Source organism: Odontomachus brunneus, unplaced genomic scaffold (genome assembly GCF_010583005.1).
Source record: "Odontomachus brunneus isolate Ranch 3 - 2012 unplaced genomic scaffold, Obru_v1 Obru_scaffold_028, whole genome shotgun sequence".
In the NCBI taxonomy this organism is placed as follows: domain Eukaryota; kingdom Metazoa; phylum Arthropoda; class Insecta; order Hymenoptera; family Formicidae; genus Odontomachus; species Odontomachus brunneus.
In genome coordinates, this window is record NW_022639478.1 from 2,084,528 (window position 1) to 2,112,334 (window position 27,807).

Below are 27,807 nucleotides of genomic sequence, written 5' to 3' on the forward strand. Positions count from 1 at the left end.
AGTTTTCTCAATATTTTTTCTGATCTTCATTTTGCGGCCCCCCGTTACATGTCAACTTTCTAAATAAATGAATTACTTAGTATATTTCTCAAAATATTCTCTGTAGTCAAAATATTCTAAAATATTTTTTTATTTTTTATTCTGTTAAATTTAATTGACGTAAAAATATGATTTCTTGTTTGATATCATAAAAATATATTGACATTACCGACTAAAACAAAAAATAAGAATTTTCATAGTTTATTTGTCTCAATTCTAAAAAGAAAATCTATGTTGGGATAAGAATGGTATTCTAATAAGAACTGGTATCCTAGTGGGACAACCAATTTTGGTACAAATCTGATCACTCTAATCTGATTCTATGCTACATCTGGAAAAGTCTTGAGGCATTTTTATGCAGGCTTTTTTAATTATGCGATTATTAATATCGACGAGACTTTCCGTGGCTTGCGGTGGAACAGAAGTGATTCATCGCTGAGACGCGATCGCGGGAACGAAAACGGGGCTGCGCCCGACGTGTATGGAATTTCGCGATGAACACGATAAGGAGGGAGAGGAAGCCTCGTGCACGACGTACAATCGGCATTTTCAATATACGGAAATCCCGTACACGGAAATCTCGACACCCTCGCGTAATGCGTGGGCCTCAAATCGACGGGATAATAGTTCTTCCGATACTGGAATAAGAAAGACGAGAAAGCATACTTCACATGGGCGTCTACGTTCTGCCGATATACTCCTCGCACGACGATAAATTGTCGCAAGGAGAAATGGGAAACGCGTATCCATACCTCTTCGCGGCTTTTTTTACGGTTCTCGCGACGGACTACGATTTTCGTCCGGAGATCATTTCGAAGTGTCTCGGCTCGTTTATCACGAGCTCTCGACATCCGTTGAGTTGCGCGTTATATACAAGCGTCCCGCTAATTACAGCTGAGACTTAATACTCCGGGAAAGTGAAGTCCGTTTGTGAATTTAAATGAACGCGAGTCTTGTTATTTAACTGCATCGCCCGGGAGTTTGGCTCGCAAAGAGCCCTTTATTTTCAATCGCTTGTAACTCGGCAACTCCATGAGTATCTCGACGTCTTAGTTGAGAAGAAAAAACTAAACTGCTATGTACTGTAAAAAAAGGGTAGAAGAAACAAAACGAAGAAGAAGAGAAAGAGAATCTATCTGCAACATCTCGTATATACGAGCAATTTAGTTCCCGCGGTGTATTTAGTTTTTGCGTGCTCTTCAACATTAAAGTCGGTTCATTTTCTCCGAAAATCGGCCGTGTAATCCTGCAGACAAAATATCGCAAAATGTATATTTATCGCATGCATATTATTCGGAGTATATTCGCCCGCATTTTTACTGCGTCGGCGATCACCATTGCGGACAACGCGAGTTCTGATAATGCGATTTCTTCGGCTTTGCCGCGAATTTGTTTGATCGATCGTCCACGGAAGTATGTGCTGTGTTGTACTTTCCCCTGTTCCTTCCTGCGTTACTTTTCCATCGAATCAAGTCCTACACTCACGAAACCGATTAAACTCATCGCTTTTGCGGACGAGCACCTCGAAATTTTATCTCACACGGCATAACTTGCGCGTAAAAAAATGAAATTGTAGACACTTGAATATGATTCGCACTCTGGGTGTTGAATCATAAAATATGCACTAATAATAAATATGTACAAGAAATATCCGTTGTGCGATTATCGAGTAATACGGTAACATATAGTATAGTATAGTAACATAATAAAAACATAATAAAATAGTATAATGCAGTTGAATAGAATAACATAATTATGTATAATTATGTATAATTATATATAATTATGTATAACACAAATCAGTATTTGAGAATTATCTACAAACAAGTTTGAGATACAAATAAAATACGAAATCGAAGAATGTAATATGAAACTACGTGAAGTAGAAAAAATGGAAAAAATGGAGGATTTCAACCCTTTGCAATATAATTTTGACTGTATTTAAAAATGTCCTTTACTAGTACAATTGTACTGAAAATTCGCAGTATATGTAACATAAATTATATAGACTTTCAATCAAATTTTCCTTAAAAAAGACGTTTTAGAACGTAAGCTTGATGAGAAATACGACATAAAATTAAAAATTAATTTCTTGCAATATAATTTCAGATCTCACAGGAGGAGCAGGTAATAATTATTCACAGACTAGAAGAGAGAGATATGCAAGTATAATTTACACACACACACACACATACACACACATCTCGTACGAACTCCGTTGAGACGCGTTCTAAGTGCGTTCGAGAGCTTGAAAGTTTTAACATGAGAAACACGTCGGAGGATGTAAGCTTACAGGATGCACGGCCAAGTTTATGGGAGATTCATTAGCATGGTTTCCGGTGCCGTCGGTAGGCTTTGATTTAACCGGCCCAACTGCTCATTAACCTTTGACCGCGCGTCGCAAATGAAAATGTGCAATCGGATGTCGCGCAAGTTCGACACTTACCCTGCCTGTATCTATCCCGTCGTCGCAGATCACTGTCCCACCTCTCCGAACGGCACAAGGAATCACAGTTCACGAGAAAAGATATGCACGACGGGCGACACGTAGCTGCGAGCGATCATTCACGAGGGATTCCTCCTTTCGTCGGAGATACCCGTCGGAGTCACTTCCGGGTTTCCCTCAAACAATCCTCACTGTTCTTTCTGCCGGGGCCAAAAGAAGGTGCGTTCACGGCGACGACGGCGACAATAACGAGACGACGACAACGGCAACGATGACGATGATGATCCTCAAGCCAACTGTACACTCACACGTTCCGCGTTGCGCATGTGTATACATATATACATCTCTCTATCTATATTTATATATATATATATATCTTTGTATATATGCATCTCTCTCTTTCTCTCCCTCTCAACCAGATTCACGTTGCTCTCCCTCCGTCTTCTCCTCCTTCCATGAACTTTCGTTAAACACACTCGCTCTTCTTCTTAATGCTCTTACTCTCTCTTTCTCTCTCTCTCGATTACCCTTCGAATCTATCCTCCGCCCTCTCGCTCCCACTCTTTCTCTCTCTCTTTCTCTCTCTCTCTTTCTCCCTCTCTCTCTCTCTCTCTCTCTCCCTCTCCCTTTCTCTCTTTCTCTCTCCCTCTCTACTTCTCTCTGCAACTAGGATAAAATGATATGTATTCGTTCGCAACGGCGATCCCTGGAACTGCGGGATCGCGTTCGCCTTCGCGTACCCACGCGATCACTGTCGGCGATCGAGCGCGTCTGATCTCACCCAGCCGCCCCCGCAATATCCGTCCGTCGTTGGTCGACTTTCCTCCCTTCGTGCGGCTATGGTGTGTTCTTCTCTCCCTCTCCCGCTCAATCTCCCTTTCTCTCTTTATTTATCTCGCGGAGACCCCGTTGCACGCCCCCGGCAACCTTATTCACTATTTTATTTACTTGCCTAAAACTAACGAATAATATACTCCCGACGCACACGGCTATCTCTCTACACGCACGGCTACCCCGCTATGCTACCCCGAGTCACATTTTAGTACGACGCACGGGTGGCGGTGCGACCGTGGGGTTACACTCTCTGCCTCTCGCGCTGCCTCCCTCTTGCGCCCAGTCGGCCGCCGGAGCGGGGTATCATCCCCACTTGGAGATAGTTTACCCCTAACACGGTACCCGCCGGACAGTGGCGGCTCCGACAGGGGTAAAAAGGACTAAACTGTAAGTTTCCTACTTTTTTGTGTCATAACTGTTTTTCAATCATCATATTATTTCGCGTCTCTCTACTATAAGAAAGACAAAAAATCAGAATGTTATTTTGGTAATATCCCTGCGTTATTATTAACTGATAGTCATGTTTTAAAAGCTACTCATTTTATATTCTATACCATGAATTATAAAAAAATACTTTTATGATAAAATCTTTTTATAATGAAACAGAGAAAGGGAAGAGAGAGAAAGAAGTCAATGAGAAAATTATGAAAAAGAAGTAAACATGATTGATATATTATTAGCTATAATATTAATTATCAAGCTAAATGAGTCGTCTCGACTGAGATTCCGGCGTTACAAGACCACTAGCATCTGATAATAGCTACCTCTTTCTATTAAACTCTATCCTACGATCGAGACGCTCCTGACATACTACCCCTCATTTTCCTTTCGGCAAATCACAGTGGCGGAACTGCCGCAGGGTTGCGTGTTGAGAAATATCATAGTAAATTTTGAGTACCTCGTAAAAGGAGGTTATGATTGAACGTTCTCTACAACCCGCGACCGTTTATTTTGATGAACTTACGAGACGTTTTACGAAAAAATAATGCACATTCATCGAAATTCATTTGATATGATAGAGATTTAGTCGATATTATAGCAAATTGGAGGGATATCTCTGTCACTTGAGACACCCCTGGTGTTACGGCGAACCTACCCTGCCAAACAAACCGCAGTAACGTACTCTGAGCGAGAGCCATATCACTTTACAAGAAAAACGAGGGAGATCGTTTTAGCATAATACAACATTTATGTAATTAAAAGTTGATGTAATTATTTTCACCCGTTCAAAACGAAATATGTGAATTTTAAGTGGATGGAAAAATGTATCGCCTATGTGTCTTCTATTATTACTGGAAACGAGCGATTATTTCGTCAATATCGAGTCGAGTACTCAATTTTCGAAACATAAAGACACGTATTTTCCACACTGACGTTCATACAAGTTCGTGAGTGAATTCGCGTTACCTGTGGCGACTGCCGCGACCGTCGTCAGTCTCTGCTTTTGCTTCATCAACGATAACGTCCACATTTGTCGTACGTCACTGACTACCACCTCTACGAGAAATTACATCTCCTCCCGCTCCTCTCGTCGCACAAACTACCGCTGTCACATCGTGACTCCGGCTCCCCCACGCCGGTACACGAGCTCAATGGTAGCCGCAGACCACTTATGGTATCTAAATGCCGGTGCCTAGAGCGACGTATCTGACACGGTGATAGGTGAATGGACAGAACTTGTCTCTATCCCGTGGCGAGCATCGCGCCAGTAAATCATGCATGCCAAGAAACTGTTGCGGCAGGGTAACGTACATCACATAACGCGCAAAATTGCAGGGCGCTACGAAATTGCACAGCCAATCCACGACAACGACGCTACGGCTGCGAGACACTGCTCGCCAGACTGGCTCGATTCGCCGATTATTTTTACGTCATGAGTCCCGTTATCCAACGAAAGCACCTAGTCGTGTTACACGATCCGATCGCGAACTGCATACCGAAGGGGAATAATTCAGGTGAGCAGAACTAACGACGCGGCTGACCCAACGCTCGCTCCCGCGAAAACATTGGTTGGTATTACATGGACTCTTGTACGTCTACATGTGCGTGCGTGCGTGTGTGCGTATGTAAGTGTGTGTGCACGCGCGTACGTGCGGCCCTGCCTATTTGATCCTTTTAGACATTAACTTCGATATTTGCAACAATTAACCGTTATATACAGAAGACAAAAGAGAAAGAGAGAGAAGTGGAAGGGAGAGAAGGCGAGAAAAAAGGAAGAACTACCCCTAAATAGTAACCCGAAAAACAAATCCCAATTGTAGCGACTTAGCAGCCGACTTAGACGACAAACCTTTCCCCCCTCCTCACCCTTACGAACCAACAGCGATCGTGGAGATCGTCCGTAACCGGAAGTCGCGTATTCCGAAAGGATACGTCGCGGGGGTGGCGGCATGAAGACGGGGAGAAAGGATCGCGGCAGCTTTATACCCCTCTCGCATCCCTTGGCCGCGAGCTTTTACGAGCTGGCGCCCCACCACACGTTCGCCACCCCACCCGGAGACCGAAAGATTCTCCTATTGACGTGCCACCCCTCCACCGCGACATCTCTCGCCCGCCGCCGAGTCCTCCCTTCACTCCTCCGCGTTGCTCCCACGCGCGCCGCCACCCCTCTGGAGCTATAGAATACTCTGACGTAACGCGACGTTACGTCAGACCACCCTCGCAGGCAGTGGCAGCAGAGGTGGCTGCCGCTGCAACGAACGAACGAACGAACGACTAGTGTCCGGACATACACCTGCACGAACGTCCTCGGCAGCGACGGAAACGGCGGCGGCGGCGGCAACGACGACGATGACGACGACGACGGTAGCATTTCTTATCGCCGCAACGCGGTGCTTCTTTATAATTCCGACTCCGCCTTCGCAATGTCGCGCGAGTAATCACACGAGAAAGCACATTCGTGGAAGGCGAGAAAGAAGGAAATTTCTTAACAACGGCGACGAGAATCTCTCCGGGGATTGATCAGAGAGAGAAAAATTCAGTTTCTTTGTATATATTATATATTTTTTCTTTTTTCTTATTTCTTATTTAATCTCGAAGGCTCGATCTCAGAAGGATTCGACGTAAAATGCTCGATATCAGCGACTGGTCGTTTTATGAAATTTTTATTGCACGTATAGAACTTATAATGATAAAGTGAGAAAAGATTTTCAGTTATATGTGTGTATATAACAAGCGGGAGAATTTTTCTCGTGTTTTATTAAAGACCGTGAATGCACAGTAAGTCTCACGCCACTTCTTGTTATTTTAAAAGTTTCGATGGTTGCTTACTCTACACCGGCTGACGGTGATAGAGACAACAATAGTCGTAGGCTCGGTTCCAAGAAACTGACTGTTTCCATGTAGGACAAATATAGTAGGGTCGATTTAACTAATTCTGAGAACAATTCTAGAAAATTCATACTAAGTGATGTTAATCGGTAGCTTGGCAAGTTCAACAGTAAACTACATTTCTTTACAATTTGAAATTTCTCGCTCGCAATCAAAGTGTATTTTCAAATACTCGAAATTGATGTGAAATACGCGTATCTCGCAATCTAATTTATTATAATATTTATTATCTTCCTCTATTCATGTAAATATCATAAATCATTATAAAAATGACATGCAAACATGTTGAAGAAAATGTTTAATGTTTTATGTATTAATTATACTTTTGACATTTTTTTCTTATTTTGTATTAAGATGTAATTTTATATTCAATCATATATTTTTGTCACGTTGAGAGTTGAAAACGCTAATTCTTTTATCTTTTTGTAATATTGTAAAACTGTCTTCTGTTTTGAAAATATACATATAGAATATTTTCTTCTACATTAATATAAAGCAATAGAGAATCTTGAGATATTACACAGTCTGATGTTATAAATGATTACTTAATTTTGTTTTTTCACATTAAGATTCAAATATTAACAAGTAAATATAATAAAACAACAAAAGTAAATATAACAACAAGTAAATATAATAAACAACGTTTTGTATTATTTGTATATTGATTTTTATCGGCTTTGAAGCTTTTGATTTTTATCGGCTTTTGATAGAATCTAAAGATTCAGAAAATATATAGATACATATATATATATATACACTACACACACACACACACACACACACGCACGCACGCACGCACGCACGCACGCACGCGCGCGCAAAATCATCGACCTATAGTACCCCACACAGCATGAATGTCCCAAATACATCATAGGGATATCTTGAAAATATCGTATATCTCAAATATATTTTTAGGATATCCCTATGATATATTTTGGACACCTCTACTGTGGGACTACGCTATATCTCTTACTTTATTCGTATATGAAACAGGGTCCAGAGAGTGAGTGAGATAGCAAATGACCGCGGATTGTCTCTATCTCTTTCTATGAATATGATTTGTCTTCACTAGAAAAAGACATATTGGCCGCGGACATGTCCTTCTTCCGCACCGAGACGCATTTTCAATCAGTGTTGCGCCAGTACATTCCATATGCGCGGAATCATATATACAACGCCATCTCAATTTCATACGGCGAGATTTTTTCGCGATTAGTAACATTACCAACATTACCGACAGTTTTGGCCAACTGATGGCAATATCTATACGATACGGATGATAACCTAGAAAACATCATTATCGACAGAAATTTATTAAAGCAGAAAGAATCCTGAGGGCGGCTATTAACTTGATTTTAGTGGCAAGAGCTAGGAGCATTTTCGAGACGCCATCTAACAAAGTGCGTTTTTACTACGTTCGTTAGGCGTATTTTCGCGGTAGTAACGATAAAATGCGCCTGGTTCGTGCCCGTTTGTACTTACCACTGAAATATATACTACCTGGAACGCGCGCTATCTCTTAAATATTGCTCTCATAACCGCAAAAATTACTTTAAAAAACCGTGAAGAATTATCCTAGAATATGCTCTATACGCTAACATTATATGACCTAACCTGCAGTAACATGACTGGCTTTCGGCGTAGAATAGCTACTACTGCGTATGCGCGAGAATCCGAATATGATGCTACGATGAATTTAACGTTATGGGCGCGACTCTGGATATTAGCAAATTATTTTGAAGATTCTGGTGGTGCTACAGGGGGAGTAGAGTGACGCTAACACACACTCATCAAGGAGACGGCGCAAGACGAAATGCGCACTTTCTTTGCGAAATTGAGATCTCGCAACTGCGAAAATTATATTAAAAAACTGAAAAATTACTATAGAATGTGCTTTATATGTTAACACTATATGACCTAACCTGCAATAACATGATCGAATTTCCATGCGCAGATAGGTATTTCTGCACATGAATCCGAATAGAATGCTACGATGGATTTAACATTACGGGTGCGACTTTGGGATATTGGCAAATTATTTTCAAAATTCTGAGCGTATTGCTGAGGGTGTAGAGTGACATTAAGACACTTTGTCATCCAAGACACAATGCAGAGCGAAACACGCATACTTCACGTCATTTTCAATAATACATCTTTGCAACCCTTATAGAAATATCATACTAAGAATCATTGATAATTACTTATTTTCAGTATTAAAAATACTGGATAATAAGTAATTATCAATGATTCTTAGTATGATATTTCTATAAGGGAAATGCGAAAATTTCTTTAAGCCTCTTTAAAAAATTATCCCAGACTTAACTAACTTAGCTTAATTAATTAGCGAAGACTCAAAACACTTTGTTTCGAATCTCGGCTTATTAATTTAGCGGAAACACAAGACACATCGGTTCGAATCTTTGCTTTGTAATTTAGCGGAATCTCAAAACACTCGGATCCGAATCTCGGCTTAATAATTTAGCGGGAAATCGAAACATTTCGATTCGAGCCTCGGCTTAATAATTTAATTTGTTGTCTTGTCAACAGCAAATGCGTATACATAAGAAATTATCTCCAAGGAGATATTATGTTATGTCGTATATAATACGACATAACAAGTTATAAATTGTATTAATCAAATAGTATATATAGAGCATATATAGAATATATAAAAAACGTATATAGAGTATAGAAAAACATATATAACATATATAGAACATATATATACATATATACATATATATATATATATATATATATATATATATATATATATATATATATACACACAATAAATATGACATGTTGAAATATATCAGTTTAATGTATCATCAAGAAACAATCCGACGAGAAGGAAGCCTGCCGAGTCGAAATTTCAATTGTTATGCAAGAATGATCCAGTTAAAAAAATTATAAGCTTTCATCAATGGATACTCCATTCACATTTTTTAAAATCAAACAAGAAAAATGTAAATCTTATAGATACTTGAGATGAATTAAGAAACAGTTTTTTTATTTTTTATCAGTCGCGTCTTTTTGCATATTTTTCTAAGAATTGAGCTAGTCAGTTCTTAAGTTAAAGAAATGGAAATGTTTGACTCGTTGAACTATTGTGAAAATCTTAGAGCTAAATTCTTTGTTTGGATCATTCTTATGTAACTCCGGCCAAATACAAATTCCAATTCTTACTTTACTTCTCATCGGACTCAATGTGATTTACGTCTACGTGCATGCAATCTACGTAAAGTGACGCTTTGTGTCTACTATATAAGCGTCTAAATTGAGCGCTCACCATTGCGCGTCGTCCCACGGTGTCCAGGGTCCACCAGCCATCCTGTCATTGCATCTGACACTGTAATGGTCTTCGCGTCCCACGTCGCCTGTAATTCACTCCCGACCGCGGTAGTCTAACAGAGGTTTCACGGAAAATCTGGTTTCCCTTGGGGGATACACACCGAGTTGCAAATTGCGTATGAAATATCACGAATTGTGTCTTCGAGGAAATGTCAGCCTTTCGTATAAACGACGAGTATTTGTGACGAATTCAGAATGGTCCGATCGAGTTGTAGTGTATCGCTTTGATACCCACGCGACACGAATCGCTTACGAAGAAAACAGTATCTGTGAGCGAAGGGAACACGCGACGCGAATTGAAAACAGATCTCGCGAAATCTTTCGACGCGTGGGCAAAGTAATCTGTGCGAGATTCTCACGTACGACACGAAATATCCCTAATATGACGTTCCGGTGGTGCAGCGTAGAGGCTACAATACAGCTCCGCAATAATTTTGCGAAGACAATTCCGCAATACTTTTGCGGATAATAATTCCGTAAAATTTCTCTAAAGTTTGCTCGTGATACTTTCGCGAATGAAAAATCGAAAACTGTGAAAATAGCGACGATAGAGAAAATGATTTATTCCGAATTTACACAAGAAAATGTTATCGTTATCGCGTGAGACGTCTGTCTCCTCAACGAACTTGAAATTCGCGAAAACCTTTCCCTGCAATATTTCTGCGAAGTTCGCTCGCGACGTTTCCGCTATTCGGCAACATTTGCAAATCTTTCAAATTAATAATCGCGAACGCGAATGAAAAATCGAAAACTGTGAAAATAGCGACAATAGAAAAAAAAAGACCTATTCAAAATTTACGCGAAAAAATTGTATCGTTATCGCGTGAGACGTCTGTCTCTTCAATGAACCTGAAATATTCGCGAAAACCCGCGATATTTTTGCGAAGACAATTCCGCAATATTTTTGCGGAATTAATTAATTAAGGGTTATTTAATTGACAATTGATATAAGTAAATTTAATCGAAAAGCGCAGTAAGATGATTGACCAATCGATGTGTGTGTGTGTGTGTGTGTGTGTGTGTGTGTGTGTGTGTGTCAATCGAAATTGTAATCGTGGTTATTTACATTGCTCATGGTAACCAACCAAGCCGAATATATATATATATATATATATATATATATATATATATATATATATATAAATATATATATTACTTGTATCAATTGTCAATTAAATAACTCCTAATTACATTGACTATGTTCAATCGTTAATCGAATAATCTTTAATTACTTTCGCTTGTTTTAATCATTAATTCAACAGTTTTTAATTGAACTTCTTTAAATCAATCGTTAATTAAATGATTTTTAATTGAATAAGCTTATATTAATCGTCAATTAATTAAATTAGAAAGTATTTGCTCAAATCAAATATTAAATTGAGGCGAATTTAATTGATATTTTTACAACTCTGATTACATACGACAGCAATACGAGGTAAGAAAATCGTCGTAATGGCGCGCTCGAGTTGCTACCCAATACGTAATAAAAATTGTTAAATGACAACCGAATAAAGAAATAATAATACTCGAAAATAAATGATGGTAATATTTGATTGGTATTAAGGAACTCGATCGTGACGTTTCTCTATCTAACAAGTAAAAAAGTAAATGAAACGCGGTAATTATCTGCTGCAGTAAAGCCCGCAACACCTGCTCGCGTGATAAGTACGCATCTCAACTCATGTTAATTATCGGCTTAATTGTGCTGAAGTTAAAATGCGGTATTAAAAATCGGCGCGAAATAGTTTAGAAAATAACGCAGCAGCTCCGCGACGCGCCCGCCTCGGCGGCTGATAACGTTGTGGCGTGACTCCCGAGCACGTGCTCGCGCATGCGTGTTTACCTGACCGGCCGCACGCCTTCCCCCCCTCCGACGCGCCGTTTAGTCAACGGCCCGAGGTGGCCGTTACGACAGTCTGTTTACCTAGCCTTTGTTAAGCCTACAGTTTCCGTTAGAGCCGTTACCCAGGCGTGCGTTCGAAAACTTTATTCGAGTACACTCGCTGCGTTGGAGTGAGAAGATAGGAGTGAGATAAAGAGAGAGAGGAGAAGCACCCGGAGTTTTCGAACGCACCTCAGGTAGGTTACACATTTTCCCGAAAACTAGATGGAAAAATGTTGGTACCAACCCCTAAGTTAGTAAAAATCCCTAAGTAACACAATTTTAATTTCTACGGATTAGTGACAATTTGTTATTCGACACATACACGCATATGTCAAACGACTCCGCAAAATTCATCGATTTACTTCAACAGTATCACTAATCCGCAGAAATTAAAATTGTTGCCTAGGGGTTTTTATTGGTACCATCATTTTCCCATTGAGGCTGCGTTCGGAAACATCACTCAAGAGTACCCGTTACGTTGGAGTGAGCGAGATACAAGAGTGAGATAAAAAGAGAAGAAGAGTACTCGAGTGACATTTCCGAACGCAGTCCTAGTTTCGAGAAAGTGTCGTGTAACCAACGTGAGATATTATGCATACCCAATCCTGTTGAACACAGATTGTAATGATTGGTTCGACCTAGTAATTCACTAGATAATTCTTTACATCAGTTGGTTGTGTCCAATCGTACCGTGGTCAATCGGGACGCTCCCGAAGAGAATTGCTAATCTACAATAATACTTTATCAATGGTGTTTCCCGCAATTGTCAGTTGAAATTGAATCAAGTTTCTTACAACTAGTGTGTATACATTTAATTTTAAATACATCAATTATTGAAACATTAAAATATATATATGATATATGTACAGCATTAAACAGAGTTTATATAAAATATCATGAATAAATAATTACCTCCTATCTGTTACATGTTGTTGTTAAATACAATAATAAACAACTATATATTTATATTATTATATATATAAAATTTTTATAAAATTATAATTTTTGTTATAGATAAGTTAAAATGATTTTTATAATTTTATTTTATTGTTTTATTGTTCCATAACTTTCTGGTGTTGGAAAAAAAGTTTAATATGAATGAGGTTACGGATAATTTTGGATGGATACATCAGCTCCATTGCCCACCAGCAATATGCAACAATTTAGTGAGAAAAAGGTTTATTCAATATTGTTATTTGTTTATATGAGCTACCTTGCTGTTATTATCATACTCATTCTTTTATTTCCAACAGATTGTGCAAAGGAGTACTAGAACTTCTGTGGGAAGATATTTCTACATCTATACTTCCAATGGTTGAGATACAAAAGATAAGAAAGAACATTTTGTTACATAAACTAAGACATAAATTGGATGATGCCACAATTGCATCTGTAAGGGATTTAATGCAATTGAGGTCTAACAATGATACATTACAACATCAAATATTAGTGGTGAAAGAAAATTATGAAGATCTAGATCATAATGTCAGACAGAAAAGTAAGATAGTCTGTTACATTGATCTCAAATATCTTTTGTTATCATGTTTTGTTGAAATAAATCAAATTTATAAATTTATAAATAGGATAATAAGGTTTTTTTTAAGAGCCAGGCACATGTAATATTATAAGAAAAAGAAAAACTAAAGGTAGAATGAAATCTAAATTCTAATTTTTTTTAAATATAATCTCTCTATATAATATATTTTTACAAGAATTTTAGAATTTTGATTCTATTGTATATTTGATTTCTCTTTTTTATAGCACTGTAATACCTGTATCTAGCTCTTAAAAGTTCTTATTATTATATTATATTGTATTTCTTATTATTATATTGTATTTATATTGTATTATATTTATATTTTATTAGGTCCAGTAATATTTTATTAAATTTGTAGTGCAGCGATTAAAGGACATAAGAACTAAATGTTCTATAATCAGTACTAGAAAAGATCTCTTACAGTTGAAATATAATGAAACTAGCCAACAATTGAAGGACTGCAATAAAATGAGACAAGTGTGTCAATGTTTAATGCCAAACACATCCAAGGATATAGATGAGAATAAATTAAGAAAGAACCTGAACGTAATAGCAAGTTTGCGCTCAATGACAGATAAAAAGCAAGTAAGTATTTTATTTTAAAGTAAAAGCTTTTTGTATTAAAAAATAACCAATCCTTTTCTTTTATATTTATAGATCTGGGAAAAGGTGTCAAGTTCTCTTGGTACCATCGACACACATACATTATGGAATCATTTGTGTCAAGCGCTGTCGCAGGACCTGGACATGTTAATGAAGTTGGAAACTAAAGATGACATCAATAATTTTCCAGCAGTAGGCGAAAATATAGATATCGGTATCGCAAGAGTATGTGGTCAGCAAATGTGCATGGTCTTCAGACGTGTATTATCTATTGCTAAGGCTGACAAATACCAGCAATCCGTAGTGGAATTCATAGAATTGATAGAGGTAGCATGGAATTTCTTTAAAGACGGAAAACTACAAAAAAATTACTTAAGGAGTTTATTCACTTAAACCAAAATGCTTAAAATAATACAAAAATTTAACGTAATTTGTATCGCCGTAAAACATTCGTAATTAAAGTTTCATGCAATTTTTCTATATTGTTTATGAAAAATTTAATATTAAATGTTGCAGTTTTGCATATATAATTTTATAATATAAACAATATAGTTGATTATTATTATAAAGTAACTTCATAAAAAGTGATACAATCTTAACAAGAAATTTGCTATTGTAAATAATATTAAAAAACGCAGTATAGAAGCAAGAATAGCATTTATTACACTATTTTTATATAAATTTATTTTTTATGTAGATAAAAAAACTGTTGTTTTATGTTTTGAGTAACAATGTACTAAGTGATAATATCATGAAATTAATTTTAAATTATGATTTAAATAGTCAAATAAACATATTAACTTTGTCTGAGAAATTTATTAGTAGTTTCCTCAATGCGCCACTGAGAATACATCCCTTGGGCGTCCTGAAAAAATACATAAAATGAATAAACTCCTTAAGAAAATACTGGATAGTAATATAATGCAATTTTGTAGTTTGTGCTGTTTTTCTATTTGATTACATAGAATTGCAAGTGTTGTTACCAAGTGAAATGTAAATGCGTATAAAAAAATCCCAAATATTATGTCAAAAACAAAACAAAAATTTTGTAAATGAAATTCCTTTTTTATTCAAGTACAACATTTGGTGTCTTTCTATACATTGATATTTATACTTTCATTCTGTAAACAAATTTGCAATTCTATGCAATTAAATAAAGAAATAGTGCAAACTACGAAACTATATTATGTCGGTATCCAGCAGCAAAAAGTGTAAAAGATACAATTAGAATTAGATTAGTATGTATTTTTACGAAACTTTATCTTACAGTCGTTATCCAACGAAGACGTAGGTAGATGGTTGATTTTAATGTTGGAGATAAAAAAGTTAGAAATCGAGCAGGCGTGTCTGCAAAACAATGCGCAAAATCTGAACAGCAATAACCAAAACCGTCCGTTGCTTAATTTTGAAATAGCTCGATTGACGACTAATATAGAGACAATCGATACACAGATAGTACGTTTTCGTTATCGTTATCTATGCCTCGCGTTTTGTATGTTCGCGATACCAAGCTCGAGTTTTCTTCGATAGGACGAATATGTGAAGAACATTCAACAATCCATAGCCATCTTAAACTCCACTGCGTCGGTTATATTCAAGGCAAAAGAGAAATTACATCATGAACTGCAAAGTGTAGCGGCTTTGCGAACCGAGGATTACGATCCGTGGTGGTTGGACAGTAATACGCTGAACATCGAGCTGAACATGTTTCATAATTTAGATCTCAACGCCTTGCGGAAAATCATGTTAAAAGGAGAGGTGGGCCAATACAGGTCGGTAAAAATTTTGTACGTTCAATTGCAATTGATTCATTTTTGTAATTACAAATGAATTTTCCTCACAGACATGCAATCTGCGGTTTCGATAGAGCTTCCGTAACGGCGATCAATCCGCAGTGTTCAAGGATCAAGGCTTATTTTCCGATGATACATACGCCGATATACACTCTCATAGATTGCTACAAGAATACAGTTGCTAATATAATTTACACTAAGATGCAGTGCTCGACGCCAACGGAAGACGAGTACGCAATTAAATCGATACAGTCGCCAGAAAAGTACAATAACATTAGCCTGGAGTTGTTGAATCTCTCCAGAGTGATTTGCAATCAAGTGCGGGAGGAGATCGAGAATTTTAACGCAACTTTGAGCTCTTGGTAAGTTGCATATATCTATCGTGATAATTTTGAGCTTACATGAATTGAAATATAATTACATGACACTTAGGTTGTGCCAGGACGTGCAAAAAGCGATGCAACTCGTCGAAACAACCGTGGACGACATATCTTTCAAAGACTGGTCGCAGCGTTACAGTTTATTATTGTATATGATACAAAAAACAAAGTGATTTTTTCAAATCGTTTCACCACATTCGTCTATATAATACTTTTACGTCTGAACAGTTTTTACACAAATATATATGTATACACATGCACACATATACACAGATGTATTTTTATATTAATCTCCCTACTATATATTTCCTGTATAAAATTTTTTTTTAATATTAATAGATGTTAATTGAAGCTTATCTCATGTAAAATATCTAAATTTGAATTTAGAGTTAAATTTGAATTTAGAGTTAAATCTGAGAGCTGTATTTTTTAATAATCGTTACTTGAAACTTCTTTTAAATGAGATATTCAGATTTATGTTCAGAGACATAAGAATAGTTTTTCGTTGAATCGTGATTATAGATATAATGTCACATATATATATTTCAATTAAAAGTTTGGATCTAACTTGAAATAATCTCAGTATCTCACATAAAACAAATTTCAAGTGAACTATTATAATACGGTCCTTAAACCTATATTAATAGTCATTATTTGTAATTTATCTCAGATGCTTTGGATGTGAGTTCTTCTGCTGAATCGCAATTTGATATAATGTCGCATATATTACATGATTTAAATAAAAATTCAAATCTAACTCTAAATTTAGATCTGAGTATCTCACGTGGAACAAGTTTCAAAAAACGGTCACTAATACGAGCCTTAGATCTATTACTGAGAGAGTACCAAATGATATATACAGAGTGTTATTTTCCCCCCACCCACTAAGTACATGGCGTCATTCCTTAGGGAAAATTAATGAAGCAGTTATTTTTAAATAAATTTTAGCTGATCAGCGCCGTCCTTTAAACGGGCGCATGTCTATGAGTCACGTAAATTGTTTAGCAGCGTGAAAGCGCGGCGAAACAGCGGAAGCGTAGCGCTCACGCATAATATCAAGACAGCGCTGATTAGTTGAAATTTATTTATAAATGACTACTTCATTAAGCATAGCAGAAAAAAATAGTTCAGGACTTTCTGATTTAATCTTCCATAAGGAAAAACACTATATACTTCGTGGACAGGGAAAAGATAACGTTCTGTATATAAGATTTCAAGATAAGATTTCTTACTTGAGAAGTGAACTGTTTCATAGACAAGCTTTGAGTATTACCTAAAAGTAAGTATTACCTCAAATTACATAAAAGTTTTCAAGTTACGATGAGATTCTTGTTTCACTTCATACATTTTCAAACGTAATTACCTCATTTGAGACGAGTTTCATGTAATAACAGACTTGGGATTCGAATTAATAATTGTCACCTGAATCTGATTTCATGTGAGATATTTAGATTTTTATTTGAAGTTGAATCCAAGTTTTTCATAATTAATCTTTTTAGTGTCGACCGAAAAAAATATACCTAAGCGTAAAATACCGGACCAAATGGATGTTCGATAGGGTTTGAGAAAAAAAGTTTGATAGGGTTTGAGAAAAAAAGTATAAAAATAAAAGTAAGTAAATAATCCGCGACGCGGATAGTCCGGCAGCATCGTACGCGCAACGATATATCGTCGTTGGCATTTTTCACGTGTTGCTAACAACGATATATCGTTGTTCGGCATTATAAGGGTTAAATTAAATTATAATATATGTGACATTTGTATCTGCAATCGTGATTCAACTGAAAAACTCATGATCATCTGCGATAATGTATCAATATTTTTAATTAATAGCAAAATCTAAGTAGTTATTAGTAGAAAAATCTAAGTATTTGTAAAATAATATAGGACTTTCTTGTTTTTTTCAACCTAATATACAGGGTGTCTTAGACCACTTTCACAATCTCTCGTGAAGACATAGAGCGGGTTGAGATGAACACAAAAGTCCTATTAGCGATATTCGCAATAATAATCGAGAAATTAAGGAAAAACGCACGCTGAATGGTCGGAGGAGAAGCGCTCGAGCCGCAGCGCGAATCCAGTAAAGGCCCGTCTACATAGGCCGCAACACGCAAAACACAGTTCGCAATCGTGCACACATCCAACTTCAACTTTCTGCGTTTTCTCTGCAAACACAGAGAAAACGTAGAAAGTTGAAGTTGGATGTGTGCGCGATTGCGAACTGCGTTTTGCGTGTTGCGGCCTATGTAGACGGGCTTTAATATAATATGCGGGTGCCGGCGCGTGGTGAGTAAAAGAACATCGCGCCAATGCTTGTGCTTATATCGCTGCGCTCCTACGCCTCGGTGCGGTGCGGCAAAATATCGCAGCGATATAAGCACAAGCAGTGGTGCGTTATTCTTCCCTTCGCCGCGCACCGCCTACTGTTTCTTGACCAACTGAAATGCGCCTCGAGCGACTTCAGCAGCTCGAGTGTTCCTCCTTTTTCATGCAATTTTCCAAAATTAATTTTTCGAAAACTATTGAGAATATCGCAAAACGGTATGAAGCTTTTGTGTTCATCTCAATCCGCTCTCTCGAGAGATTGTGAAGGTGATCTGGGATATTTTGTGGTTATACTTTGTATAACTACACCCCATAAAGCATTAGATCAATGTTGAATCTATAGCGACCAATGTAAAATCTACAGCGGCCAACCATTGGCCAAATAATATGTGCTGCTAGGGACGACGGTAGACGCCATCACAGCTTATTCACCGTATTGATTCAATCGCGTAATTATTTAATCAATCTTCTTTAATTAATATAAAATTTTACGTTGTTGCTCGCGAAATGATAGAGGAATTTTATAGTTCAGTTTGATGAGTTCTATCTACACATCGTAGCTGCATAATGAATTATTGGACACATCCTGTATATCAGACGAAGATTTTCATAAAATTTTCAGAGAACCCAAAGATGCGTTAAGTCGATGATATCCAAATTCTGCCTACAAAATTGAATTCTACGTGTGTCGAGAGCAACAGGCTCGCAAATTACGATTCAATGCGTAAACGAAGAGGACACAAGGAGTAATAGCGTTGTCGAGGATAGTAAATAGACTTATATTTTCTCGCAAAAATACATCACGTAATACACGTTAACCAATTGCGTAGATTAATGAATTTCGGTTACAATACAACAATAAAAATTCTATCGACGTAAGAGCACTTGGAATTCTCAAAGACCGCTCCTCCCATGCGTGACTGGCGGCGCGCGTGTCCATCATCCGCCTTCGGCGCCCACTTCGGCGAGTCGCTTGCAACAAAATAACTTCAAGTACCTCGCCGAGCAGGCAGAAGGCTCGTCGAATTGTCCGTGTACTTCATCCGTATCATACGCGCGTACATTTGGTTCCCTTTCGTCGTTGCAGTATTAATGCCGATCACGGTCGATCTCGATTTAATAATATTTCATCATCAGACGGCTCCCAGCCAACATAAGTCTCTAAAAAAAATCTTCAAGATTAAAGCCCAATGCCCACGGAGCGTGATTTAAAATTGTTTTTCTTGCGAGGAGCTATGCCGCTAAGTTTGTTCTGTGACGAGAAATTTGATTCTCGGCGTGTTTCGTTGCAAGCTTATTTTTTTTGCAAACAGATTCGATGTTATTTCCCAAGCGTGTTGCTAAGATTCCAATTGTCGAATATAGTGTAATTATATGTCAGATTTATCTGATCAGATTTATCTGATTGGACGAAATTTTAACAACTCGCTTGGAAGATAACACCGAATCTGGGCATTCGGCTTTAAACCACTTGTTTCAAATATCTTTTAGGCGGGAATTCATAGTCTGATCTTATATTTAACATCGTCTTAGGTTTATTTTCAGACGCTCCGTAGTCAATGAACCCATACAGCATAAATGCTGTAAGAGACGTTTTAAAGACATTTGAAAGATACTCTTCCTGTTTTAGACGTAGAATATTTCTAGGACATATTTTACACATATGTGCTGCTTAAAAAATGATTTATGCAGCGTCTGAAGATTAATTCACGACGATCTTAAATATATGTGTGAAATCCGATTATAAATATCTACACATATTCGCTTTATCTCCAAAATGTATTTCAGACATTTATGCTGCCTAGATTCTCTCTACGTCTATAGATTTAGGTACAAACGCTCATGTATGACACACGTGTCGACTATTGCTAATTACGATAGATTGGTGGTTGAGAATCTCATTGCCGAACGAGGCTCGGAACGGACTCATCAATTCGATGATTGTTCTCTTTCAATCGATGAAATGGCACGGAATACATTCGAAAATATATTTATGTCTGTCTATAAAAGAAGAATAAGAGCGAAACGAGGCCCAATTCACAAATGAATTTATCGATAAATCGATGCACCATGATCTAACGTTATTCGAATTACGGAGATACGAGAGCGTCCAAAAGTGAAGGGCAGTAAACGAGATCCCAGCGTCGAAAATGCAAAGCGCTCTCTTTTTTTTTCTCTCTCTCTCTCTCTTGATATTTTACTTTCCTTATGTACGTAGCCGCAACTATAGAAAAACCGCTCACCCTCGCAGTGCGATTTTATATTCGTAGTTTTCATACACCTATTAATTCATATAAATTAACTCTGACCCCTGAACTCAGACCTATCTATAAATGTGTGTTTTTCCCTTTTTGTTTTTTTTTATATTTTTTTTCGTTATTGTCTCGATAGCGCGAAGTGTGTGGCGTAGCGACCGTCGCACCTCGAACTCCTCTTTAGCATATGGTGTACAAAACTAACCTACATATGTACAAGATACTATGTATTATATACGAGATGCGCGAAGCGAGCGAGACACGTTGTTCCGACTGTCGCGATTTCAATTCGACTTTAACACAGGGAACAATTCGAAAAAGTCGACGGGACGATTACGAGTTAAACGTTGACACTCGCATAACTTTCGATAACAACAACTCGATAATAATTGTATAAAAAGAACGGGCGAATCAATAAGAACTACCGCACGAAACGTCCTCTGAATAGTCTCGAATGCATCCAGGATGTCCTGGAGAGTGACCGAAGACGTCTTGGACACATCCAGAGTAATTCCAGTATGTTTCGTACATTCTGGATTCCTTATATGAAGTCACGACTGTTTGACATTCGCGAAAAAGATGTCGTGAACTCCACGAGAACCGAATATCCTTAATTTATCTACTATTTTACAATTCTGTCAACTTGTATCGCTTGCTCTCTGTCAACTTGTGTCAACTTATGTTGCTTGAACTTGAGCTCGAATGACATCGTCGTTTAGATCCAGGTATAGAAAGGCATTAGATATTCCGATCAGTTCGAGGAACTAATCCGTTCGCCGGTAACCTCGAGGAGATTCTCCGCATATTCGACAGGTTAATGCTCACACCGATAACGCAAACGTGAAACCTCGCACGCTTCGCGCTCACACGCGTTAAATAGTACAACCGAGGCGGCGAATGATCGCGACGAGCATCGGGTACTCGCGATAAGGATGTCAGCTGGGCGCGCGAAGGAAGAAGATTGAGCCCCTCACGAGTCGACGTACGATCACAGAAGTCGGTTACTGGTATGTCAAACCGATGCTTTTGAGCTTTAAGTATTGAGCAAAGGCACACCTGTCGCCCCGATGCGCGCAATCGTGTCCATCCTGCTCCTGCAACCGCGTCCGACACTCAAACGATTTCGAGCCAAACGAACGGATCAAGTGAAATAAATAAGATAGGAGAGGAGGGTCAAAACGGGAGCCAAGCTGTGGAAGATATTGAGCGCAATAATGGATCAACGTGGGAGAAAAAGGCACTCTTTTCGAACAAAAGTCAGCCGACGATCTAATATTTAACCGACCTCAATGATCTCGTTTTTTTTCGTTTAGTCCTAATATTCACACAACACAACGTCCAAAATCGAGACATAAGACATTTTATATTCTGACATCTGAGAAACATTTTATTTCCTGATTTTACACGTTGTGTTGTAGGAACGATTTTCCTAGTACTGTAAACTTTTTAAGATGAAACTAAATTCAAAATGGCGGATGTGGCAATATCTAACTCCAACTTCTAAAATATGACTTAAAGACGTTCCATTTTTTTTCAAACGTCTTTTGTATGTTTTTCAAGAAATTGTGCTGGTTGAAAATAATTGTAAAAAATATTGAAATTCTACAATATTGAATATATTTGCACTAAAAAAATAAATATAAGTTATTGAGATCGTTAAATATGAATTTGGGGTCAAATTTACAAAATTCAATGACAAATTCAATATGGCAGTAAGATAAAAAAATCGAAATTTAATACAGTAATTGTTTTTATTATATTTTTGACTGTCACATCGAATCTCATTTTATATTTGAAAATTTGACCTTAGATTCATATTCAGCGACCCCAAAAACCTGTATATATTCATTTTTGTGCAAATATATTCAATGTCGTAGAATTTCGATATTTTCGAGAAGTATATTGTCATATCCGTAATTTTAAATTTTAGCTTTATTTTAAAAAGTTTGCAGTACTACGTTTAGGAAAACTTATAATGGCTAAAAGAAGAATCATTGTAATTGATTAAATATTAATCTGTCGGTTGATTCTTGTCCAAAAAAGTGCCTTTTTCCCTGTACGTCGTGTCAAAGTCCAAAATCCGGACCGCTGCTTAGAATGATAAATATAAAAAGAATAAAATACGATAAGATTATATTACGTTCTGTCTGAATTTTAATGTAAATCAATCAATGACTTATTTACTCACATTGATTTAGATTGAAATTCAGACTAAACCTTATATAATGTTGTTGAGTTTTGTGTCCATCATTTTAAACAGGGATCTCCTCAATTGCCACAAATATGTCGGACTCGCAAAGATTTAAGAAGTTTGACTTCCTGAGCAAATACAATTTGAAGTTGTATAATTTACAAATAATTATTTTACTCTAACTTCGTTGTTTTACATTAATTTTAAATACTTTCAAATACGTTCGCGAAATTGGAACTTTTAGACGAATCAAAACGCTAACGACATGATTAATTGAATTCCGTTGTAACGATTACGTACACAGCACATCGGTACCAGTACTTTACCACGGACTTTTCTCCCGTGTGACTTTTGGAGCGCACCGTTCTAACGCGAAGTAGTACTTATATAACCGACAAATTTCTCAACGAACTCTATCCATTCGCAAATCGATCGGTTAAGGTCATCCCATTTTTCGATGAGACGAGATTTTTCGACGAGTCCACGCAACGAAAATTTCTCGGTAGATTGCGTAACGACGGCATGTCGTATTGTGATTTACCGTTATCGCGCGTCTATGTAATTTCTCCCATTATATAATCTCGGAATCGCACACGGGGTAGATACCGACGTCTTTAGAAGCGTTTCGCCATTTTCTATCAAATGCATGCCCGTAAAATCTTGACTGTTTATTTTTAATCCACGTAGAAGGACCGCCTCTCTCTCTCTCTCTCCCTCCCCTCTCTTTCTTTCCGCGTCGCGCAAACCATACTCAAAGGTAAAGAGAGAAATAGGAAGCGAGAGAAAGAGAAAGGGAAGAATCAGAAACGGCCAGTCAAGAATTTCCAATATAACGAAAGCAGACCAGAAACGTCGTCGCGATGATTCATTGCTCGTTGAACGCGATTTTATTTGGAATTCCTAGGAAAATGTTTGATTTACAATTCTCTTAATTCGCCCACTCTCTTTCTTTTCTTTGCGATTTACGATCGATACTGAGTTCGATGACACTCGATAAAACCAATTTCGTCGAGCCAAATCAAGTCAAACCAAAGAAAAAATTAAAACAGAAATAAAAATCGACCGATAGGAGAGAATCGTAAAGGCATGTGATTCGTTCGCGTTGCGAGGCACGCAAGTTGTTTTGAATTTGACTTACAGAAATCATATTCACGCCTTACCAAAATACGTCCTTAAATGTTAATTGAATATATTTTTATTCCGAAACTCATCTCACATACGACTCCCTCCTTTCGACACTATCTTGTTGCCACGGGAGATCGGTGTTTGCGAACCGTCATCTGGCGGTGTTGTTCGCATCTTGTAACTTGATTTGCGCGATCCCCGCGACGAACTCGTCTCTCACATTTGTCTTATGATCGAAACGCCGCAGGTCGCTGTCGCAGGAGCACCAGGACACAATCCGCTCGTGCATCCTTCTGCGTCGTCGCCCGATTACGGTTTCGCACGGCTGCCTGGGTCTGGCTAGAGCTGGCTAGAACTCACCAGAAGGCAACCGTCGCGCGCGCGTGAAACGTCGAGCATATGTACCGCGTGCCAAAAGCGTGCGACGTAATTTTGTACTTTTCTCTCGATGGATGCGTCGATCTCGATGGGGCCTTCGATTTTACGTGACAATACAATAGGTACAAGGAAGGGAAATGGGAAAGGACAGTTGGAAAAAGAGAGGCAGAGATAGAGAGGTGGAGAGAAAGGGAGAGAAAGGGAGAGAAAGGGAGAGAAAGGGAGAGAAAGGGAGGGTAGTTGGAAAAGAAGGCCCGCTGATCCGTCGGCGACCTCGCAGAAAAAAAATGGACACGACATCGTGGCGAATGGATCGACTAGGCTAGGCGCTACCGGGTTACTCGGTCGTCGCGTACGGTTTTCGGAGGTTGAGCTCCGTCGCCGCTAAGCTTTCGCCTTTCACGTAATAGTCGGCAGCATCCCTCCTCCTGGAACCGTTCGCGACGACGCCGTTCGCCGCGGCGCCGTTCGCCGCGACGCCGTTCGCGACGCCGTTCGCGACACCGTTAACGGTGCCGTTAATGGTGCCATTCGCGTGGCCGTCGGCTGATCGGTGACTCTTGTCGACGCCGTTCATCGCCGCGCCCTTCTTCCTAGGCCTCTTCTGCTGGTAGCTCTGTTGGTAGAACTCCTTGAACAAGAAGAGGAACATGACGGCGTGCAGGCCGATCCACCAGACGAACGCCTTCGGATAGTTGCACTCGATAAAAAGAAGCTGGAAGGCGTGGACCATAATGGCGATGAATTGCAGCATCTGGAAGGCGGTCAGGTACTTTTTCCACCAGAGGTAGGGTTGCACCCATGGACCTAATGCCGCCAGAAGGTAGTATGTGTACATGATGATGTGAACGAAGGTGTTAAGCAGCCCGAAGAAGGTTGAGTGACCGCCTGAAAAAAGGTACACTTTGTAATTCAATCGTTCATCGCTAAGTTCGAAACTGGCATCAAATTGAAAATGAAAATGACTATAAAAGTGTTGTATATTTTTAAAATGCGTGTGCACGCTAGAAAGAGGTTTGTTCCTGGGTGTGGAGACGATTTCGCGTACGGCATTGATAAAAGTTACTTTTGCGAAATCCACCGGACTGTTGCAACAAATCGACACGTAACGAATTGCATAAGCGATTTTCTACCTACCGGGTGTGAACTTGACACCGAACCAGACCGACATAGGCATGCAACCGTGATGAATCACATGCAGCGTGGACACGTGATTGTTCTTCTTTCGTAGCACGAAGAAGATCTGTAAAAATCGAGCGGATCAGCATTGGAACAAACCAACATAAGAGTGGCCTGCTTCAAAAATCGGATAAGGATTAATAGAATTAGGGGCAATCTGGGGCATAATGGAAACCGTAAGAGAGAGAGATTTAAAGAAAAGTAAGTTTTAAATATATTAAAAATAAATCAATCAAAAAACTTTATATTATATCAAGACGTTTTTTGAAATGTCCGTTATAAGAAAAACTTTAGTATAAAAGAATAGTTAGAAAAAAACGAGATTATGTGATATATTTTCTTGAAAACATCATTTAATCTTATTATACTTTCTACGCGAGACAAAATGGAATATCTCACGAAACTTATTCATTTTCCAATTATTAATTTTCTAAAGTTTTCAAAAGTGATTTATTAAGACATGTAATATATAAAGATATATACTCCTAGGTAAAATAAAATATCATAATGACGTCAAAGTGACAAAAAAATGACTGAATCATAATCGAGAAGTGAGCTTTTGCAGGCATTTTTTCATCATTTTGACATTATCGTGATCTGCTCTACCTGGATTATTGCATGTTTAAATAATTATAATTATTTATTCATAACATTCTTTTTATAAAACAAAAAACTATACTCTTTTCTTGTAAAAATATTAATAATTTGGAATAATCTTTGATATTTATTTTCACGAAACATGTTATATAAAAAGAAACAATGCAACTTAACATTTTAAAAACATAATCTCAGTTTCGTAATGCCTCATAATGTATCATAGGTAGTCGATATTTAACGATATAGACAATTAAAATGACTAGAAATAATTATTTAATAACGTTAGTGTAACATACGATAATAAAAAGTAGAATTTTATCTCTGTATACCTTATGCAAATTTATCAAAAAAATTGAACGCAAGTTACAGATAATACAGCAAACGCATAAAACAGTATCAGCTTGAAAATATGATGATAATGGTAATAGCGCGCAGTAAGAGACATCTGATAGTATTAATTGCAAAACGTTTTATTACATGGTAGCATCTCTTAGGAAAGTTATTAATGATACTCCATTATGCTCCGCACCCCGTTATGCCCCAGGTCCCCTGTACAAATTTCATTGAAATATTATATAACTTTGTTTGAATTTATCATTTTTTCGAGAATTACAATTTCTTACATTTTAGTTCATATAAAAAAAAAAGTTATCAATTTCTTTCGTTTTGTACAGTATAAGTTATTTTTAACGATAAAATATTCTAAACAATTAAACATTTATCTGAATACACATGGCTTTCTATATAATTTTGTCATTTTTTTTTATCAAAAACAGAATTCAGTTGTATAAATTTTACTTATGTAATTCTTTTAAGTAGGATATTTACGTACCGTGTCCATGAATTCGGTAAATTTCGAGAAGTAATACCACCAACTCGCGTGGACCATCTGCGATTCGAAAATATCAGTTAAAAGGAGTTATCCGATCGTCTCGTTTACCGCATCCGCGTAAAGTCGTATTTGATTTAGTTGGCACATACAAAATAAACTCGTCAATGAAAGACTACTTTATCTTGGATGCGGTACCTTCTCATATTCCCTTCATATTTTTGCAGAACATTGATATTCTTCCTATTTTCGATCTTTTTGTCATGCAATTCAGTAGCCAAGTACTTTGAATGAATTAATATTTATGCCGGCATTTATAGTCCGAGCTTACATTTGAGATCGTCTCAAATGCGATTTTAAGATGCTACAGGGCCATTTTATTGGCTAAATAGTGTCTTGAAACTCAATACTCAAGGCTAAACAGTGTCATAAGACGAGCTTAAATATAATATCAGATTACTAATCTTAGTTCGAGTGACGCGAGTGAACTAAAAACGAATTCGTCGTGAGAAAGCATGTATATGTTACTTCGTGATACAATAATTTTTTTTATGTATAAATACGAGCTTGTGTTTTCGATTTAACGTGTTCATATATCTGTCGCTTTAACACGTCCAATGCCGTATGAGTTACCTGTGATCCACGCTGAACTTTCCGTTCAGACCATCTAATATTTAGCTCTAAAGCAAAACACAATCATGAAATCCAACAAGTATAAATTATGAAA

The 27,807-nt window shown here is 37.7% G+C and overlaps 3 protein-coding genes across 11 annotated transcripts in view; 1 reads left to right on the forward strand and 2 right to left on the reverse strand.

Annotated features, from left to right (window-relative positions):
• The window catches only part of LOC116842867 (probable cationic amino acid transporter), a 191,010-nt gene extending 187,450 nt beyond the window's left edge, over positions 1 to 3,560 (reverse strand). Inside the window, exon 1 of the mRNA XM_032812664.1 lies at positions 2,486 to 3,560. The gene's annotated coding sequence lies outside the window, so the exon portion shown is untranslated. The remainder of the gene's footprint in view (positions 1 to 2,485) is intronic.
• An 8,359-nt stretch (positions 3,561 to 11,919) lies between these two features.
• Positions 11,920 to 16,467, forward strand: LOC116842949. Of its 5 annotated transcripts, none has more exons than XM_032812851.1 (9): positions 11,920 to 12,082; positions 12,977 to 13,065; positions 13,142 to 13,386; positions 13,784 to 14,010; positions 14,083 to 14,355; positions 15,298 to 15,483; positions 15,559 to 15,800; positions 15,872 to 16,183; positions 16,254 to 16,467. In XM_032812851.1, exons 2-9 carry the CDS (start codon positions 12,983 to 12,985, stop codon positions 16,372 to 16,374), a joined length of 1,689 nt encoding a protein of 562 aa, XP_032668742.1. In that variant the 5' UTR covers positions 11,920 to 12,082; positions 12,977 to 12,982; the 3' UTR covers positions 16,375 to 16,467. The 5 variants fall into 5 exon arrangements, with proteins under 5 accessions (XP_032668742.1, XP_032668740.1, XP_032668737.1 ...); XM_032812849.1 differs by lacking the exon at positions 11,920 to 12,082 and adding an exon at positions 12,549 to 12,687; XM_032812846.1 differs by lacking the exon at positions 11,920 to 12,082 and adding an exon at positions 12,621 to 12,653.
• Positions 16,468 to 19,286: 2,819 nt separating this feature from the next.
• The window catches only part of LOC116842917 (elongation of very long chain fatty acids protein AAEL008004-like), a 114,543-nt gene continuing 106,022 nt past the window's right edge, over positions 19,287 to 27,807 (reverse strand). For 3 of the 5 annotated variants that reach the window (XM_032812785.1, XM_032812786.1, XM_032812782.1), the window contains 3 exons: positions 27,084 to 27,140; positions 25,613 to 25,718; positions 19,290 to 25,363 (listed from right to left, as the gene is read on the reverse strand). In XM_032812785.1, coding sequence (XP_032668676.1) covers positions 24,813 to 25,363; positions 25,613 to 25,718; positions 27,084 to 27,140 — 714 coding nt within the window. In that variant the 3' untranslated portion in view covers positions 19,290 to 24,812. Of the gene's footprint in view, positions 25,364 to 25,612; positions 25,719 to 27,083; positions 27,141 to 27,807 lie in introns of all 5 variants that reach the window. The other 2 variants (XM_032812784.1, XM_032812783.1) reach the window with 1 other exon arrangement.